The sequence below is a fragment of the Panicum virgatum genome, chromosome 1K (genome assembly GCF_016808335.1).
Source record: "Panicum virgatum strain AP13 chromosome 1K, P.virgatum_v5, whole genome shotgun sequence".
In the NCBI taxonomy this organism is placed as follows: domain Eukaryota; kingdom Viridiplantae; phylum Streptophyta; class Magnoliopsida; order Poales; family Poaceae; genus Panicum; species Panicum virgatum.
In genome coordinates, this window is record NC_053136.1 from 47,550,667 (window position 1) to 47,566,572 (window position 15,906).

The 15,906-nt window shown below is 49.5% G+C and overlaps 4 protein-coding genes across 5 annotated transcripts; 1 reads left to right on the top strand and 3 right to left on the bottom strand.

Annotated features, from left to right (window-relative positions):
• Positions 1–19: 19 nt before the first annotated feature.
• LOC120639130 lies at positions 20–3,411 on the bottom strand. Of its 2 annotated transcripts, XM_039915162.1 has the most exons (12): positions 3,170–3,408; positions 2,314–2,442; positions 2,138–2,195; positions 1,820–1,900; positions 1,648–1,719; positions 1,315–1,559; positions 1,166–1,237; positions 947–1,057; positions 794–875; positions 649–695; positions 387–468; positions 20–233 (listed from the first exon to the last, which is right to left on the bottom strand). In XM_039915162.1, the coding sequence occupies exons 1-12, from the start codon at positions 3,337–3,339 to the stop codon at positions 141–143; spliced, it is 1,242 nt and encodes a 413-aa protein (XP_039771096.1). In that variant the 5' UTR covers positions 3,340–3,408; the 3' UTR covers positions 20–140. The 2 variants fall into 2 exon arrangements, with proteins under 2 accessions (XP_039771096.1, XP_039771100.1); XM_039915166.1 differs by lacking the exon at positions 794–875 and having other exon boundaries at positions 54–233; positions 3,170–3,411.
• A 638-nt stretch (positions 3,412–4,049) lies between these two features.
• On the top strand, positions 4,050–5,099 carry LOC120655979 (mitogen-activated protein kinase kinase 10-like; the record flags this gene model as incomplete). The annotated part of the gene is made up of 1 exon (XM_039933975.1): positions 4,050–5,099. A coding segment is annotated over one exon (1,050 nt), but the record flags the coding sequence as incomplete, so codon positions are not given.
• Positions 5,100–6,030: 931 nt separating this feature from the next.
• Positions 6,031–7,305, bottom strand: LOC120639146 (peroxidase 5-like). The gene has a single exon (XM_039915176.1). The coding sequence runs from the start codon at positions 7,132–7,134 to the stop codon at positions 6,130–6,132; it is 1,005 nt and encodes a 334-aa protein (XP_039771110.1). The 5' UTR covers positions 7,135–7,305; the 3' UTR covers positions 6,031–6,129.
• A 6,338-nt stretch (positions 7,306–13,643) lies between these two features.
• Positions 13,644–15,643, bottom strand: LOC120639155 (myb-related protein Zm1-like). The gene is made up of 3 exons (XM_039915179.1): positions 15,409–15,643; positions 15,166–15,295; positions 13,644–15,032 (listed from the first exon to the last, which is right to left on the bottom strand). The coding sequence occupies exons 1-3, from the start codon at positions 15,545–15,547 to the stop codon at positions 14,225–14,227; spliced, it is 1,077 nt and encodes a 358-aa protein (XP_039771113.1). The 5' UTR covers positions 15,548–15,643; the 3' UTR covers positions 13,644–14,224.
• Between the last annotated feature and the right edge of the window lie 263 nt (positions 15,644–15,906).

The following is a 15,906-nucleotide window of genomic DNA, read 5'->3' on the forward strand; positions in this document are numbered from 1 at the left end:
CCACCCAAGCAGAGACATGTTGAAAGGGAGAAACAAAGAGCAAGCATTGTTCATGCAAGAATGTAGTATCGGCTTCCGCTTAATTTATTGTATATTTACAGGCTTCCGTGGTAGTTTGAACTTTGAACAGAAGTTGCAGATTAGTAGTTCCGTAAGACAGCCCCAGTTATAAACCTATGGTTCAGTACAGCCTCGGCAATAGGTCGCTTGCGGTAATCCGGATTAAGCATTGCCTGTCGAAACAGAAACTAGAGTTAGCATCTTCGCTGAAGATGTGCATCCTGGACCAAAGCTGACCACTGAAACAGAAAATTCCCTAGCTGGCCACTGCAATGCTGTGAATGATGTGCAGCAGTATAACTGCAATTAGCATGATAGAGGCAAACCTGGAGCAATTCCCATCCAGCACCATCCCCCAAATCTAGAAAATTTACTGCTTCCGACAACCGGTCATCTGCCAGACAATACCTACAGGAATTGCGAATGTTGAATAAGCATGTGTGCTGAATCTCAATATCATGACTGGTCATCAGGTTGGGAAATTAGAAAAAAGAGCTTATTCACTGAGAAAGATTTTTTCTATAAAAAACTTTCTAGGACTAAGCAAAAAAGGAAGCTTATTTTGTGTTAGCAAGTAGCAACTCGTACTCTCTTGCAGCATAAATGTCAAGCCGGAAGGTGCGCTCCAAAAGTCTCTGCACGATCAATTGACATTCTGTTAAGTGTTTGACTGGAAAACAGAGAGCAATATGCCTCTTGCAAGAACATGTAGTTAATATGTATCCTCAATCACCTGCAAGGAAATGCCATCCACAGTTCCTGCTTCGCAAAATGGAATAAATGCCATGTATGCAACAAGCAGCCCGGCTCCATAACTGTTTTGTCAAGTACATGTAAATTTGAGTGATGTTTTTGTTGATGTAAAAAAGGAAAAAAGAATACTTGCATGTCATCAGCTATTCCAAAGGCTCGCTTCTCTAAAGGAGTTGATGCTCCAGCAGCAGATGCCCGACGCCACAGCCCATCTGACAATGCTCCAGCACCAACAGATGAATATCTGTCATTTTTCAAAATATTTCTCAGATATTGTCGTATCGATATCTACATAATATGCCAAATCTCACTGATATCACTTGCAAAGGTAGGAAGGGGATGAAAATTATACCCAATATCTACAGAAAATGCCAAATCTCGTAGCCTTGGAACTAAATAGGGCCCCTCTTTGTCCATTACAGTGCTATAGGATAGAAAGGTGCACTAATCAGTAGTTAGTATTACAATGTGGAACAAAAGTTAAGACAAGTATGAGCATACTTGAGAATAATCGAAGAAGGCCCAAGGCTTTGATGCAGTCTATCATGATTGTGCATGTGAAGAAGGCCACTCATAGCTCCATTAAGCAGCTTAAGAACAAAGTATCTCCTGAGCTCCAATTTGTATGCTCGATTGAAAGGGTTCCAAAATGGCATGTCTCCAGATTGCTCCTTCAGTTGCCTTTCACTGGTTATTTTTGCGTAGTCTGCAGCACTATATTTCCCATCATCGCGGAAGGCTAGCCACTTTAGTAAAGCTATGTCAGTCTCTCATGCAACAAAGTTTGCCATATGTTGGGGAATCCGAGCACAAAAAAGTTCTATAATACTAAACCTGTTCTCCAGTTGCTGTCTCAAAGGCCCCTAAAAGAAACTGAATGTTGTCACATATGTCACTAGCATCACTCTGCAAATAGAGGACAAGGGGATTTTTTTGGTGTAAATAGCATGTCTAAAATAATCATTCATGCTTGTGGTTTCTGTTAGCAATTTATGATTTACCTAACCTGAAGAAAAGCATGAGTCCTTAGCTCATTCAATGCCATCAAATCAGCTTCAGAAGCACCAGCACGGGCTCCAGGGTATACCTTTGTTTCAAATCCTATGTCTTAGCACGTATAAGATGGTCAATATATTCATATATCTATGGCAGAGAAAGGTACCATCATAAATTGCAACCAAAATTAAAAGAGAAAAAGTATATGTCCTGCTACAAATAATATTTTGATCGGTCTGTTGAACGAATTTTCAAGGCACATCATTCTGCTGATGTACTATTTTCAGCTGATCAACTGAACTTAGCAAAGTGAGAATTCTATGCATACCTTAAATACAGCCTGTGTGCCCCTTAATGGGCCTTGAACAACCCTTCCCTCGTAAAGTCTGGGAAACAGGCCATGATAAAAGAATAATGAGTATGACCTTACTGTGGTAAATTTTCAGCATATTAAGTTCCTTTCCTAGAAAAAAAAACAGCAAACATCAGTTAGAAGGGAATAACCTAATCGTCACTTCTCCTTCTCCAATGTCTTGGACCCTCAAACTCTCAAGCTCTTCTGCTGAATATCCAAGACCAAGATCTTGAATACCAGCAACATTTGAAGGCTCTCCAAATTGAGAAGATGAGTAACTGAATCACATGTCAGAAAGTTAGACAATCTTCATTTTACACAAATCTTGTACTAATTTTTTAAGCAAACCAGGTCCTTCATTTATGCTATAGCAAAATCGCAATAAGCACTAAATGCAGAAGGCAGCATCTGATGGTTCTTTCAACAGGTCTCTGAATAACATATATGCAGCACCAATACATCATGTTATACAAAAATATGTGGAAAGTATTTTCTACAGTGTTTATTTAAGAGAATCCAACTTATGTGGAACTTAGTAACCAACCACCAAGGAATCATCCAGGAGTACATAGAAACTATTGATCCATAATAATCTCCAAACATTTCTCTGAATTGGTCATCCCTTCGTAGTTTCCTAACATAACCAGAAGCAAAAATCCCAAGGATACCGGCTCATTTCAATCAAAAAAAAGGGGAAGGGCTAGGGGCTTAATAATGGTGAATAATACCATTAATCATCACTCCAAGATCTCATCTTTAATCCCACACAGCCCATCTCGAAGGGATTTCAAGCAGAATTAACCTAATCAGCCTAAGCAACTGCTACAACGCTGCGAATGTTGCAACCAATCCGACATTCAGTGACACAATGATACAAGACACTCCAGAACTAGCTCCAACTTCCAAACAAAATCAGAATATAAGTATATAACCGCACCGTCCGCTCGTATTTCTTGAATGAAACCAAAATGGAAGTGGAATCAAGCAAGATTCAGAAAAGCTTACCTTGTAATGTTCATGAAGCCATAGCCACCCAGGAACCTGCCTACCTCGAAGTAAGCGGGGTTGGTCATGAGCGCCGCCGAAACTGGCTGCAGTGACCCTCGGCGAGGCCGCCGGCGCCACCCGCCGTGCTCCGGCGAGGGGAGGAACCGCGCAGGCAGGGCTTTCAGCATATCAACCGACGGACTGACAGTCTGACACGCGTGTGTTTTGGGATAGGCATCAGAAGCCACTCTCAGCCACAGATGCACTGCAATTTCAGTTCTTTTCTGTTTTCTTCAATCACTTTTTATACTACTTTAAAATAGAAGTTGCGTTTTTTTTTAAAAAAAACTAGAATTTGTATAGGTACCATGTCCACTTGTTTTTTATTAGAGATACAACAATAATGAGATCTGTTATGAATGGGCAATTTGCTAGCATAACTTTGAACAAGAAAAATCCATTGAGGCTCAGCATTTTTAGATCTAAAAAAACTGGTGACTGGTTGCTTACGAATTTGAAATCTGATTGGAAAATACAAGTAAAGTAGCAAAAAATGTGTAATTGTGTCTCATTTTATTTCACCACTCATTGAGTTAAAGTTTTTTTTTGCTTCAGTAAAGCTATATGGAAGTCTATTCTGAGCTGCCGTGGAGCTGAAAGCATGACGCCCCCTCCCTCCCCGTAATCCCAGCTGTTTCCGTTACGCCTCGGAGCCTCAGAGGAGAGATGCTTCCCTGCATTACGGCCGTGTGGTCGGTAGTCCGTTACACCGCTCGCCTAATTTATCACTCTCCTCTGTCCTCTCAGGACTTCCGGTAAACGCAAACCAGCAGCTACTCTTCTCCCTGTCTCTCTTCTCTCCTCCAATCCATTGCACAAGAACTGACCTTTCCTTTGGTTGGCAATGGCCAAGGGTGCGACCAAGCTGCGAGAGCGCCGACAGCTCAGGCTGTCCGTGCTGCCGCCGGCGTCACCGCCGCCGTTCACGTACCAGGAACACCCGTTCGGCGGCCTGCCGTCCACGCCGACCGGTTCGGTCGGCCCGGTCGTCGAACGCCTCGCGGAGCTCGAGAAGGGGGGCGTCCTCGGCCACGGCGCGGACGGCACGGTCTACATGGCGCGGCACCGCCGCACGGGCGCGGAGCTCGCGATCAAGGCGCTGCGCTTGCGCGACGGCGGCGGCGCCGCGCTCCGCGAGGCCTACGTGCACCTCGGTGTGGCCGCCGCGGCGCCCGACCACGCGCATGTCGTCCGCCTCCACGGCGTCTTCCCTAGGCCCTCCTGCGGTGATCAGTTCCTGTGCCTCGTCCTCGAGTACATCCCCAACGGCTCCCTCGGCGACGTGCTCCGGCGGCGCGGCCGCCTCCCGGAGCACGCCATCGCCGGCGTCGCGCAGTGCGTGCTCCGCGGCCTGCGCCACCTGCACCGACTCGGCATCGTGCACGGCGACGTGAAGCCGTCCAACCTCCTCGTCGGCCGCCACGGCGAGGTCAAGATCGCCGACTTCGGCGCCAGCCGCCACGTCTCCATGCGCGCGGCCGGCGCCGTGGGGACGCGCGCGTACATGAGCCCGGAGAGGATGGACCCCGAAGGTTTCGGCGCGGCCTCGCCGTCGGCCGCCGTCGACTTCTCCAGCGACGTGTGGGCCCTTGGAGTGGTCCTCCTGGAATGCCACGCGGGCAGATTCCCGCTTGTGGCGTCCGGGGAGAGGCCGGACTGGGCGGCGCTGGCGGTGGCGGTGTGCATCGGCGACGAGCCGGATGTGCCCGTGGCTGCGACGCCGGAGTTCACGAGCTTCGTGCGGCGGTGCCTCGAGAAGGAATGGCGGAAGAGGGCCACCGTGGAGGAGCTTCTTGGTCATCCCTTCGTCTCGGGGAGTCCGCCTTGCGGCGCCACCAACGAGTGGCTCGCCAACTTCCATGGCGAACTGCCAATCGTGCGGAAATGATTCAACACAACCTAATATGAGATCGACAGTTGGGTTGAAGATGAAAATAAAGTCGCAATGATTAAGGAAGATGCAAATCCAACTGGAACAAGAATGAGGGGCGGCTTATTCACGAGGGGCAAGAGAACGTGATCAGCAATTCAGGATTCGGAAACAAGAGGTGCCAATTTCGATCGATCAGCTGCAACTTGAGGCGAACATGCACTGTGATTTTGTCACAGTGAACTTGAGGCGAACTTGCCTGGTGCATAGCAGGCGACGTAGTGATTTTGTCAGTATCTTTTGGTGATTTGTCAGTTGCTGGGAGAATAATACGGCAGTTTCTGCCTCGGTCGTTTCTTAGTTGAGAACATATATTAGATATTAGGTGCAAATCAATCTCTCCGTGTAAACTATGAAAATTTCAATTTGGACCATCGGATCAACATACATCAAGTGGAGGGGCACAGAAGAGTGGGAGGAGGGATTTGCAAAAGTGTGATTACCCAATCCAAGGGCGGGTCCAGATTGAAAAATTACCCAATCCCCCGTGCCCCTTGGATGTTGATCTAATTTCTATAGTTTGTACAAGATGTTAGTTTGCATCAAATACATTCCCTTCTTATTTACCAATAGTGGATCAAGGAGGCATGGTAAGATTTGATGAACAGATGATAGAACGAACATGTACTGTGCATTTTGCATCCATGCATGCTAAGTAGAAAGAAACTTCCTCAGAAGAGAAAATTTAAAGACAAACCTTTTTTAACGAATACACAAAAATCACAAGAAATTGGCCGCATTTGAATGGGCCTTTAACAACATTTGGTGCAACACCAGTTTAAGATGGGCTTCGCCTTGAGGACGGACCTTCCACCAAATAAATTGCTCACCCACACCCTGTGAGTCTTGTTTTTGTTTTTGTTTTTGTTTTTTGTTTTTTTGCTTTCCCTGTGAGTCTTGTTGGCCCAGGCTCAAATATGAAATTGTGCCAACAGCCACCGACTGAATCCTTGTCGTAAAACTGCATTTTGACCCAGAGCAGAGTCAGCTAGTAGTGGTTGACCACGGAGCACTTCTCCCTGATCTCGCCCTGGTCGCCGGTGAGCACCTCGATGGCGCCCATCTTGACCATCGCCGCGGCGAACTTGGCCTCCCACGCCTGCCCGACGGCGGCATGGAACGCGACGAGCCCCGCGGTCCAGGGGCTGTCGAGCAGCGTCTGGTCGGAGGTGAAGGGCACCTTGTGCGCGAGCACGTCCTTGAAGTACTGGTTGTCGAGGCCGTTCGGCGTCACCGGGTCCAGGGCCACCGTTGTGGCGTCGTCCATGTCGCCCGACGGCGGCGGTGGGCACCGCCGCTTCAGCTCCGCCGCGTAGGCCGGGTCGAGCGCCGGGTCCGCCCGCCCCGGCTCGCCCTCGAAGTTGTAGAGCCGGTCCGTGACCGACGAGCAGTGGGAGCGGCCGATGCTGTGCGCGCCGGAGAGCGTGACCATGTCGTCGGCGGAGAGCCCCTTGCGCCGGAAGCTCTCGACGAGCTCCCCGACGGTGGAGGTCGGAAACGGCAAGTTGCCGTCGAGCACCTCGTCCTCGACGGACACGCGGCCGTCGCGGCGGCCGGAGGGGACGCGGTAGTCGACGCCGCCGGCGAGCGCGGCCCCGTCGCGCGCCGCGAAGGCGAGGATGTCGGCGCAGGACACGGTGCGCGGGCAGTGCGCCTCCACGATGGCCTTGGCCTCCTCGATGACCTCGAACCCGCGCAGGCTCGGGTTGTTGGCCGGCGAGTCCCGCTCAGCGGCGTGCCCGGGCGTCGACGCGAGCAGGATGGAGGCGTCGCAGCCCCGGACGAAGCAGTCGTGGAAGTGCATCCGGATGAGGCCCGCGGCGAGGCCGGGGTCCCTGGCGACGGCGCGGCGGACGGCGTTGCGCACGACGTCCTCGGCCTGCGGGCACGAGCGCTCGTAGAACCCGACCTGCAGGGGCGGGGACGCGCGCGCCGCCGACCAGGAGGCCGCCGCCAGCGCGGCCAATGCGAGCACGAGCCACGGCTTCATCATGCTTGCACTTGCTACCAAACCGACGATCGCTGGATCGATCTCGATGGCAACAGGCTCGATCGACGCTAGCAGCTTCCAACACTGCCACTGCAGCTCTCAACCTTTTTAGCTTTCAGTTGCAGAACTTGAGCTTGTTGTCAGCTCTCTGAGCTGACCTGAAGCAGCAGGAGATCTATTCTATGGGAGGAGTGGTGGTGATGGGGATGACCAGCGGGCTTCCATTTATACATGTGCATCTCTAAACGTGACGTCGAGTAATCCGTGTTACGAGCAGCATCAGCAGTTGGGAAAATGCGATTATTTTACTACTACGACTACGATCATGCCATGCCGAGTCTAAGAAGAGACCCGATCCATGCAGTGGCTCGTTGGCCTCCATCAACCCGGCCGGGTACGGGGTACCACCAGGCCAATGTTTAATCATCCAGTAAGCAAGCGCGTGCTCATACTACGCACGCATAGACCTCGTCGGCTTTGCATCGGTCCACATCAGAATTTCCTCTTCTGCGGATCTCGAGGAGCAACGAACGGTGCTTGATTGCCATTGGATCCTGATCGACCGTGGATTTATCTTACTCGGTTCGGTGCATGCCCGGATACGTTTTACAATGTACTAGAAAAATGAATGTCAGCGGCAGTAGTGGAAAGGGATGGATCGACGAACTGGTAAGAGAGGGGGCCGACGGCAGCGTACGCTAGCTGTAAGCCTGTAACTGATGATCACGTACGTGTCACCATCCACCTGACGTTTTGGTCGAACTTTGGCGTAACGGGAGCTCTTTTTTTACACAAAACAAACTTGTGTGGAAGACGAAGACCGAAGGCTACTTGCGAGAGTTGTTAAACAAGGCGTGGGTTCACGAGCTTTTTAATTAGATTGACACGGTCGATGGGGAGCTCTGGTACTGGGGTGTGCGTTTAGACCTTGCTGGAGCACGCATTTCGTCGGACTTTTTGATGTTTCCTCTCCGTTTTCGTTTTGCCTGTGCTCAATCAAAAAGGGCATGATTTGATTTGTCACTAGTAGATCGACGGCGCGTATCCATGTAGTACTCTCCAACGGAGGAATATGAATTGTATGCAGGTTAATTCATCGCTCTTTTGTTCGTTTAGTTCACACATCTTTTTATTCAACTGTGGCTATATATGACTACTGAAGATACTACCATGGACAATTGTTCAAATCTGAATCACCAGTGAACATTTAATTTCAGTTGGTAGGGATCGCACGTACGCGTTCGTTATCGATCTGACGTCGATTCTCCTACTTAAGAAGATGGTAATAAGCTAATGCTCCTCCAAAATGCAATATAATGAAGGCTACAGGGCTTAGGCCACATGAATTCTTGATCGCAGTGGTGGAAGAGCAGCATGGCAAGGTATGGCAGTGGTATCTTGTTTTTTCCACCACAGGCCAATGCTTTTAGGGGATGTTTGGTTCACCGCCACATGCAGCCACATCACAGTTACGGTTTCGTCACAGATATTCAAGCAGCTGTTTGGTATAGGCAACTCAACTTAGGCAGCCACACGAATCTAAGAAACGCAGGAATCTCGCCTTAGAATGTGGCGGCCATTTTGAGCGCTACGCCTGTCGCGGAGTCATAGCTGAATGTGGCAAGTACGGGCCGGCAACCAAACATACTCTTAGAGTAACTCAGTAGCGAGAGAAATAGGCATCCATATAAATATTTAGTCGGTGGACATTAAAAATCAATCTTCAGCAGGAGAAGCAAATGGACTGTCATTTTAGTAGGCCTTCCAAATTTCTCCCCCATCTTCTCAATTTGGGCTGCCAACTGTTGGAAGTCTAATTTACTCAGCTTGCTGGAGTGGAGGCCCATATTTGAGTGACTAAAATTTAGAAGTAGGTTTTTAAATGGACATTTGCTCACTCAAATTTAGAAACTTTAGTGGAGTTGCTCTTAGTCCCCAAGCTATTTAATTGTTGCTGCAATGGATAAGCTTGTGAGCTCTGAACCATAGAGGAAGGGGACCCGTAATTTTGTTGCGGGAGGGGGCAAGTGATTGCTTGAAGATCTTCCGCACACCTCGATTTTTATCCATCCTTCGAGCCACACTGCTTGACCTGTACGGGTAAGTAAGGTTGAGGACTGTCGACACCTTCTAATCCGCGCTCGCTCGCTAGGACGGCTGCTAACAAGCGATCTCCGACGACACGTAAGTTTCCTTTTCTGGAACGTTTTCTCCCCCACAGCTGTATAGTTTTAGAAATTTATAATGTATGTACATAATTTTTGCGTATGATTTTTTTCAAATAAATTCTAAAGAAATATTTTTTAGCACAACTTTTGTATTAAATAAAGTTTTTGTGCATAACTTCTTCCAACCAACTACTCTGAGAATATTTTTAGTATAACTTCTCATGATATGTACAACATATATGTATAACTTTTTTGAGAAAAATTATCTAGGAAGACTTCTCGCATAACTTTTACACATAAGTCCACTGCACAACTTCTTGAGAATTTTTTTATTACAACTTCAATGAAACAATTATCAAATAAAAACTTCTTAGGAGACAACATAATAGAAAGTAAAAAATCAAAAAGGGGAAAAAAGAAAATACTTGTTTGTTTTAGTATAACTTAAAGGAACACTAGGGGCGGAGCCAGCATGGGGGAAAGGGGGGCTCAAGTCCCCTATCTCTAGGAATTCCATTGGAGGCAAAGGGGAAGAAAGATGGGAGAGAGGGGAAAGGAAGAAGAAGAAAAGGGAGGAAGAGGAAGGAGCCCTCTTGATGTTGGGACTGGCTCTGCCACTAAGGAACACACTAGAAAGAGAAAAATGAATGTATCTAATATATATGCCAGTCATCACATTATACATATTAGCTGATCATTACGTATGTTGAAATTCTCCCATGCACGAAATCAAGCTAGCCTCTATCTCATTTACATGTATGACAGGCACGCGGAGCGGCAGACAGCTCGCGTCGCTATCTCGTCGCGCGCCACGAAGCATGGTAACAGTGATTGTGGAATTGGATTTGTGAGCACTGCCCCTACATCCTATTTTATGCTCCCCATTCTTCCTCTCTTATTCATTACGAGATATTGTATTCTCAGTCGTTAGTCGCGTACTCACATTTAGTGGTAGATCTAAGAATTGGACTCAGGGGGGGTGGGGGGGTATTTCCCCTTCCTCCTACTCTCATTTTTTTCTTCCTCCTCCTTTTCTTCTCCCTCTTCATCATCCATAGCTGAAAAATGTTGGGGGCTTGATAGCATACATGGGGTTACCCCGGCGCAGTTGTATATCACTTGAGGTGATACATCATGATACCATTGCCTGAAGAAGCGTCTCTACACATGGTGGGCCACGTTCCAGTCCAATAAATCTTGCACACAGAGAGAGAAAACGTATGTATAGATATGCAGATAAAACAAAACAATAACATCATCGACATGCAAACTTGTTTGAAACAAAAAAATCCATAAATCCTGGAGGGAATATACAAATTAAATTCCGATTGCAACATCATATTTCTTGCGTCAAGACCTTCAATACAAGACCACACTTGACTATATTTGGAAAATTTTATTTTTTAATCATTTTTTTTTGATAAAGCTTGAATGTATGGACTACTACAAACAAAATATTAAATCCGACAAACAAATAATAGTACACCGCTGAACATCACAAATAAAAAGTTTGGCACCTGCATGTTGTCAGCTACTAGATAGGAGAGAGGTTCTGCGCATGCATATAAAAGAATACAACAAAGATGGCATCATCTATGTGCATGCAAATTTCGAACTAAAAAAGTTATAACTATTAAACTGTGCATCTAAATTAAATTTGAATGGAACCATTATATTTCTTGTCATAAATTTAAATTGTACCATTATCTTTCTTTGATAAGATCTTCAGCACTAAATAATTACTTTCAGATGCTGTGAACAAATAATTATTTTTACAAATAAAAATATTAAATATAAGAAACACCATAATAATGTACAACGAACAAAATATTATATATCGCGAACATTTGATTATATATGAGAGATATGAAAAGTGAATATCACGAACAAATGAGTCAACATCACGGAACAATTTAATCTACAAAGCGAACAAATGAGTCAATATCATGGAACAATTTAATCTACAAAACGAATAATTTATTCTTATTAGAGAAGGAAGTCAACGTAAAATTCAAGGAAGAAAATTGAAAAGAAAAAGGTGAAAAAGAAGAAAGAAGAAAAAATATGTTAAAAAGGAGAAAAAATAACGGAAGAAAAAATGAGTGAAAAATATACGGAAGGAAAAAGAAAACATGAATAATGAAAAAAATAAAAATCAAGTAAGGCACGCTTCTTTTCTAGAAAGTCAATTATGAATTTGTGTAGATATAGGAAACGGAAAAATAATGATATGTGTTATAAAATAGAGGAAACATTTACCTAGGAATAGAAGAAGAATAAATAAGATGAGAAAAATAAAATAAAATTAAAAAATAAGACTAAAAAGATTTGTAAGAATGGATGAAAGAGAAAGTGCAATGAAAGGGGAAAGTAGAGGGAGAAAATCAAACTAGTAACAGAAGAAGAACAAAGTAGAAAAAATCAAAATGAGAAAGTAGCAAGATCTTGCTGCTGCAATCGAGTAGCAGCAGCCTTAAATTTATAGCGGAGCAGACTTCCACGAGTAGTGGCACCTTTTCATCCTTAGATTGATAGTCTAATCTTATTTTGGGTGTTTATTTTGGGCCGCGCAGAGCAGCACGAAATAAAAATAATGGGCTAGTTGTACACCACCAGCTCACACCAGAATCTTTTACCGTGTGTTTGGTTGGGGGTTGGAGCGAGCTGGGTTGGGTTGGACCCATCCCCATGGCTGTTTGGATGCAATTGAGGTGGGTTGGATTGGCTCCGCAAAGGAATATTCCTCCAATATGCGGGTTCGGCCGATTCCTCGAAAAATGACGGACGGAGCGAACCTCCTGCAGCGAACCCACTTCTCGCGACGTCCGATGACGGAGACCGACGGAGACAGCGATGGAGGATGCGGGGCAGCGGAGGGGGGCTCCGGCGCAGCGAGCCCCGACGCCGGCACAGGCGCAGCGGAGGCCGGGCTCCGGCGCAGCGAGCCCCGACGCCGGCACGGGCCCTGGCGGCAGCGGCCGCTTGCTCCGGCGGCGGTGCGAGCCGGCGGGGGCGGCGGTGGCCGCGAGCCCTGGCGGTGGCGACCGCGAGCTTCGGTGGCGGCCTCACCTACCATCGCGCCGCCCCACGCCGCCCGCCACGGTGTCCCGCGCCGCCCGCCTCGCCTCCCGCAGCCGGCGCGCTCGGAGTTCCAGAGGCGGCGGCGGCCTCGGCGCGCGCGAATCCGCCGCTGCCGGCGGCGGAGCGCGCGGATCCGCCAGCTGGGGCGGCGGCGCGCGCGGATCCGGCCAGCGGGTCAGTAGTGGCGACGGCGGGCGGTGTAGGGCGCGGCGGCAGGGGCTGGCGAGCGGCGTCAGCGCGCGGGCCGGAGGAGGAGGTGGCATGGGGCGCGGCGGCGGGGCCGGCCGGCGGGCTTCCCTGTGACGACGACGGTGAAGAAGAAAGGAGCATGACGATGACATGTGGGGCCCACGAAACGGTGTAGCAACGCTATGAAGTCTGTCTCCATCCCTCCATCCAATCCCTCCATCCAAACGTAAAAATGAGTTGGAGTCGATCCAATCCAACTTTTCCAACCAAACATGAGAAGAGTTGGAGCCAACCCCAAAATAAAAATCGGAGCCAACCCAACCCACCCAACCCTCAACCAAACAGACGGTTAGGCAATGGCTTCATCCTTTATAGTATCCTTTCCGGGTTACCCCTGCCCCACGTTGGATCCGTCCCTTCGCGTTATACAGTCTAGAGGCCTTGGAGGAAATAATCCCACGATGATTTTGAGAAGTTTGTTCGGCCCAGCACGTTTTGAAAAAGGCCCTATGAGGCCTTGTAAATTTCTCTCTACTAAGAACTGTTGGCCCAAAAGCCTGTCCAATCAAGCCCAGGAATAACCGTCGTGGAACTGAAGAAAGCCTGTGAGCGACTCATCATCGTTTGTATACGGCCCAGTAGTCCCCAAAAATAAAATTTCAGACAGCAGTTGCACTGTGTCTGTCTGTCTGTGTCAGCCATGGCTGTGGTTCTTTTGTCTCAGGTACTCATCTTTTGATGGCTGATGCAGAGTATATTTCATGATGATGTACGTCTTGTGCTGGCATGTAACATCCGAGTGAACAACTCATCGGCTGACCGGCGTGGAGCTTAACACACCTCCTAATTGTTGGAATTATCTGGAATTCCAGCCTCCAGGCATAAGATATGAAACCCATATGCGTTCTCTGGTTAGGTAACCTACTTCGGCACCTCACTGTCATCGAGTAACATGTGATTTCCTTTTTCACAGTCCTACTGGCTAGACGTAACATTGCAAAAGAAGAAATAAAAACAGATGTGCAATGTCACATAAAGAAAAAAAAACAAAGAAGGAAAAGGAAATAAAAGAAAACAACAGCGGCGAATTAAAAGAGAGACACAGAGCAGAAAAGTTTACATCGCATTAGCAAAAGCAAAAGGGTTCCAAATCATGATCAGAGCCCGGTGATGATTCACAAAAGGCATCATCATCATACATGGTCGGTAGTGGTAGGACTCCCGGCCTCCCGGCCTGGTGATCAGGCGCTGACGTCACGACGACGTCATGCTATGTGCACACTCACTGCACAAACCGAGCAACACAGACGGGCGTAGCCGCACTTCCCGTTGCCTCTTCAGCACTGGAGCGCCGCCGTGTTACCAATAATCAAGCCTAGTTTGCTACACCTGCGTTAAACTGTTGAAATAGAACCGGTTTCTTCACTACTACCGGACCCTTTTTTTCGCACGGATTTGCCCTTTTTTATGTGCATTCTAATTGACCTAGGGATGTTTCAGATGGCTGGCTCTCTGTTTTGGCTTTGCATCGAACATCTCCAAAGCTGTTCGCTGCTCTTGGCCGAGCCGTCGGTGATGGTAGTAGACTAGTAAGTAGTATGCCGATAGACCCTGGCCGTCCGATCAGATCGTTCCGTGCTCTGGATTTCCGATGCTCATAGCACAAGGGCAGCAGATGATGATGGTTCGAGTTCGAGTTCGAGTTCTAGTTGGAGTTCCACATCTTGGAGTTCAGCTGCAGCATTGTGGGGCCCAGTCTGGAAGTAGGTGGAGACTGGGTCCCCCTCCGAGTTGCAGTCGCTGAGTGGACCGAAGCCCGTGTGGTCCACCAGTAGGTCAGTCTGGGCCAGAGGATCCTCCGTCGGGCCCCACAGGCCTAGCTCCTTCTCCAAATCCTCCAACCACCAATCGCCCACCGCCTCCCCTGCCTCGCTGGTGCTGACGGCGGCGGCGCCCGTACACGGCGCTGTCGCATCGGCATCGCCGTGCCGCGCGCCAGAGCCGTCGGCGCCCTCGCCGTCGATGATGCTCCAGATATCCGGCTCGATGTCCATCACCGGCAGCTCGATCAGGTCCTCCGCGCCGCCGGCGCACGTCGTCAGGGAGGACGAGGAGCACGGCGACGACAGCATTGGCTGCGCCGCCGCGGGCGCGTCCACCAGCATATCCCAGACGTCGATGTCTCGGAGGGGAGATGCGTCGGCGGCGGCGTCGGGCTCCTTGCTCGTGCCGCACTGGTCGCCGGAGTCGCTGCCCCCGGAGCTGTTGTTGGTCGTAGTCGTCGAGGAGGACGCCGACGACGAATCGGTGACGGGAGTTCCGGCGCCGGCGCCGTTCTTGGTGGCCGCGCCAGCCTTCTGCTGCTGCTCCCGCAGCGCCACCTTCTTCTTCAGGTGCGTGTTCCACACGTTCTTGATCTCGTTGTCCGTCCTCCCCGGCAGGCACGCCGCGATCTTAGACCACCTGATAAACAGATCAAATTTGTTCAAAACACCATTCCCTGTACTACCACACCCAAGAACCCCAGATACTCAAGAGGGATGGTGCCGAAATCCCCCCTGCACATGCAACGAGCGGCAGCCAGCTTGGCGCTTACTTGTTCCCGAGCATGCCGTGCAGCCGCATGATGGTCTCCTCCTCCTCGACGGTGAAGTTGCCGCGCTTCAGGTCCGGCCGCAGGTAGTTGATCCACCGCAGCCGGCAGCTCTTCCCGCACCGCAGCAAACCTATCCAGGAGCAACACAGGTCAAGGGGAATCGATCAGCGCATTCTCTCCTCTGCCTCCTGCAACTCGCCATGCGCATTCATTCTGCAGTGCCCAGCTAGTAGCGGCAGCTACCTGCTTGCTTGGGCAGCGCGCGCCAGTTGGAGTGGCCGTGCTTCTGGATGTACGCCACGAGGCGCATGTCCTCCTGCGGCGTCCAAGAGCCCCTGTTGAGCCCCACCTTGGCGCAGCACGGTGCTCGCCCTCGCCCCATGCCTGCCTGCCTCTTCCTAGCTCCCCTGTCACCGCTCCCAGGTTCTGCCCGGACGATGCGGAGCGCTGAGCAGTGAGCAGAGCACACGGCTCGGGGAGGGGCAGGGTGGTGGTATATATGCGCACGCGCCGAGGTGGGCGGCCGCTGTCCGGCGGCAGTGACGCGGCGGTGACAGGTGACGGACAGACCGAGCAGTTGCCCCCTTGCCCGGGCCTACCTGTGAAGAATGCGCCTACCAAACCCCTGTCCCAGGAAAGCAACGCGCCCGTGCGCCGGCAGCTCTGGGGAGGCGAAGCCGTTCGTGGCTCAGATTTCTCAGGCGAGGGCCTACGGACGGTTGTTAATCGGGACATGCCCAC